At 49.5% G+C, this 2886-nt stretch overlaps 1 protein-coding gene across 1 annotated transcript; it reads left to right on the top strand.

Annotated features, from left to right (window-relative positions):
• The first annotated feature begins 417 nt into the window (after nucleotides 1-417).
• LOC132390190 (ribonuclease inhibitor-like) lies at nucleotides 418-2084 on the top strand. Its single transcript, XM_059962804.1, has 6 exons — nucleotides 418-464; nucleotides 555-641; nucleotides 789-959; nucleotides 1115-1285; nucleotides 1441-1608; nucleotides 1773-2084. The coding sequence occupies exons 3-6, from the start codon at nucleotides 862-864 to the stop codon at nucleotides 1858-1860; spliced, it is 525 nt and encodes a 174-aa protein (XP_059818787.1). The 5' UTR covers nucleotides 418-464; nucleotides 555-641; nucleotides 789-861; the 3' UTR covers nucleotides 1861-2084.
• Nucleotides 2085-2886: the final 802 nt, after the last annotated feature.

The raw sequence follows: 2886 nt of genomic DNA, 5'->3' as shown, positions 1-2886 counted from the left end.
ACCATCAGTCCACCTGTGTGACTGTGCTCACTACGAGATACCCAGACCACATGGGCACATCTCCTCTCCCGACTGTGGGTCTCAGTTCAGACCCACCTCTTGCGTGCAGTCTTTTTCTGCATCCTCTGGTCTTGTAGGGTTAAATTTTCCCATCCTCCTTCCTCCTGTGGGATCTCTCTTCCCATCGAGTTTTCCTCAGGTGCGGGCTCTTCCACCATTCCCATCGACAGTCTCCCAATCATAAATTTTCCTCACTGTGGGACTTTCTTCCATCATTCATCCCTGCCCCTTCTGATGCTCTCAGGCCAATAACACTTTTCTGACTGTCAGAAATGAGACAGAATATGTGTATTTTACAGGGTCACACCAACAGATTAAATTACTGATATTCGGTGAATACCCTGGAGCTGGGCAGAGAGGGACGTTGACAGTCATGGGAACACCGATCAGTGATTTACTGAAGGGTATAGTGGTTCCTGAAATACCTGATTGAGAGTAATTCCCTCAGACCCTCATCAATTCATCAATTTGATCAGTAATCTGTTTGTGTTTAGACTTGCGGGGAATGAACTGGGAGATTCAGGAGTGAAACTGGTTTCTGCGGCTCTGAGGAACCCGGAGTGTAAAATACAGAAACTGGGGTAAGTACCAGTCTGTGGGAGATTGTGTTTACAGTCACTGGGTGTCTGACATTGTACATTAATGTGAGCAGTAATTGAGATACAGATAAACTCTGGGAATTTGTACTACCTCCTCTCTCAGTGTCCTTCACCTTCTCTCATCTACAGGTTGGACAATGTCGATCTCACAGTTTCTGGCGCCGAGAATCTTGCCTCCGCTCTCGGAACAAACCGATCACTGATGGATCTGAACATGGATCGTAATAAACTGGGAGATTCAGGAGTGAAACTGCTGTCTGTGGCTCTGAAGAACCCGGAGTGTAAAATACAGAAACTGGGGTAAGTGCAAGACTGTGGGAGATCGTGTTTACAGTCACTGGGTGTCTGACACTGAACATTAATGTGATCAGTAATTGTGTTACTGATAAACACTGGGGATTTGTACCGTCTCGTATCTCACTGTGTACTTCATCCTCACTCTCTGTCATCTGCAGGCTGAGAGATATCAGTCTCACAGATTCTGGTGTCGAGGATCTCGTCTCCGCTCTCAGTACAAACCCATCACTGACGGAGCTGGATCTGAGTGAAAATAAACTGGGAGATTCAGGAGTGAAACTGGTTTCTGCGGCTCTGAGGAACCCGGAGTGTAAAATACAGAAACTGGGGTAAGTACCAGACTGTGGGAGATTGTGTATACAGTCACTGGGTGTCTGACACTGAACATTAATGTGATCAGTAATTGTGTTACTGATAAACACTGGGGATTTGTACCATCTCCTGTCTCTCTGTGTCCTTCACCCTCACTCTCTCTCATCTCCAGGCTGTACAATGTCGGTCTCAGGGATTCTGGCGCCGAGGATCTCGCCTCTGCTCTCATTACATGCCCATCACTGACGGAGCTGGACCTGGGATTAAACTCACTGACAGACCGATCTGTCCCCGCTCTCCGCCGCCTCATACTGACCCTCCCGAGTCTGGAGCGGATCTGGTGAGTGTTTGTGTTAATGTTCAATGTGATAAAATATCAGCGGATCCGTGGGTTTTCTGGTGATATTTGTCTGTGAGTGTTGTTGAAACATTAACCCCGGTCCCCTGTTGCTGACACTGTTGCGTAATCTGTTTATTGCATCTTTATTCTCCCATCTGTTTCAGGCTGCACTGGAATCGGTTCAGTCCAACAGGAGAGAGGGAACTGAGATCACTGCAGGAACCCAGACCAGGACTGAGAGTGGAGTTGTGAAGATCTGAATGTGTGAACATCCCTGCTCGCTGGATGAGGACATGTTGGCCGATTTCCTGCAATACACGTTTACTTTCTAACTGTTCTAACAGATCCTAGCTTCAGCCGAGCTCTCTGTGATCTCAGAGGCGGTGCCGCAGTGACGTGATTCCGCGTCCTATCCAGTTCACACATTCCTTAATTTGCATTTGTCATGATGAAATCAATAAACCGCTGTAACTTCCTGCGTTGGTGTCGGACCTGAATCTCACTAGAGGAGAAACAGTGACCTGGGGTTACTGCTGCCCCCGCACTCGGTGAACTGCAATAATGGTTCTGAGCTCCTCACACTGGTACAGCAGCGTCTCAGAGACTAGGCGCCCACAGACAGTTAACATCTACTGTAAAGTCAAACGTGATTTCACTGAGGTCCCAAGTACGAATGGAATGCGGGATGGAATACCGGCATTCAGCACAGAGTGAATCTCCCTCACCATCATCCCATCACACACTCGGAGACAGACACAGAGTGAAGCTCCCTCCACACCGTCCCATCACACACTGTCGGGGTCAGACACAGAGTGAAGATCCCTCTACACTGTCCCATCACACACTCCCGGGGTCAGACACAGGGTGAAGCTCCCTCAACATCATCCCATCACACACTCCCGGGGTCAGACAGAGAGTGAAGCTCCTTTCACACCGTCCCATCACACCCTCCCGGGGTCAGACACAGAATGAAGCTCCCTCCACACCGTCCCATCACACACTCCCGGGGTCAGACACAGTGAGCATTTCCCTCTACACTGTCCCATCACACACTCCCGGGGTCAGACACAGGGTGAAGCTCCCTCAACATCATCCCATCACACACTCCCGGGGTCAGACACAGGGTGAAGCTCCCTCAACATCATCCCATCACACACTGCCGGGGTCAGACACAATGTGAAGCTCCAGCAACATCATCCCATCACACACTCCTGGGGTCAGACACAGGGTGAAGCTCCCTCAACATCATCCCATCACACACTCCCACGGTCAGACATT

The sequence above is a fragment of the Hypanus sabinus genome, unplaced genomic scaffold, assembly GCF_030144855.1.
Source record: "Hypanus sabinus isolate sHypSab1 unplaced genomic scaffold, sHypSab1.hap1 scaffold_80, whole genome shotgun sequence".
Classification (NCBI taxonomy): Eukaryota; Metazoa; Chordata; class Chondrichthyes; order Myliobatiformes; family Dasyatidae; genus Hypanus; species Hypanus sabinus.
This window is presented reverse-complemented; position numbering and strand designations above follow the sequence as displayed.

Bases quoted from the DNA above. Each gene is read 5' to 3' on its own strand.
- LOC132390190 (XM_059962804.1), top strand. From the start codon at position 862: ATGGATCTGAACATGGATCGTAATAAACTGGGAGATTCAGGAGTGAAA. The intron at 1,286-1,440 runs GTAAGTACCAGA...TCTCATCTCCAG, and splicing joins TGTAAAATACAGAAACTGGG to GCTGTACAATGTCGGTCTCA. The intron at 1,609-1,772 runs GTGAGTGTTTGT...CATCTGTTTCAG, and splicing joins CCGAGTCTGGAGCGGATCTG to GCTGCACTGGAATCGGTTCA.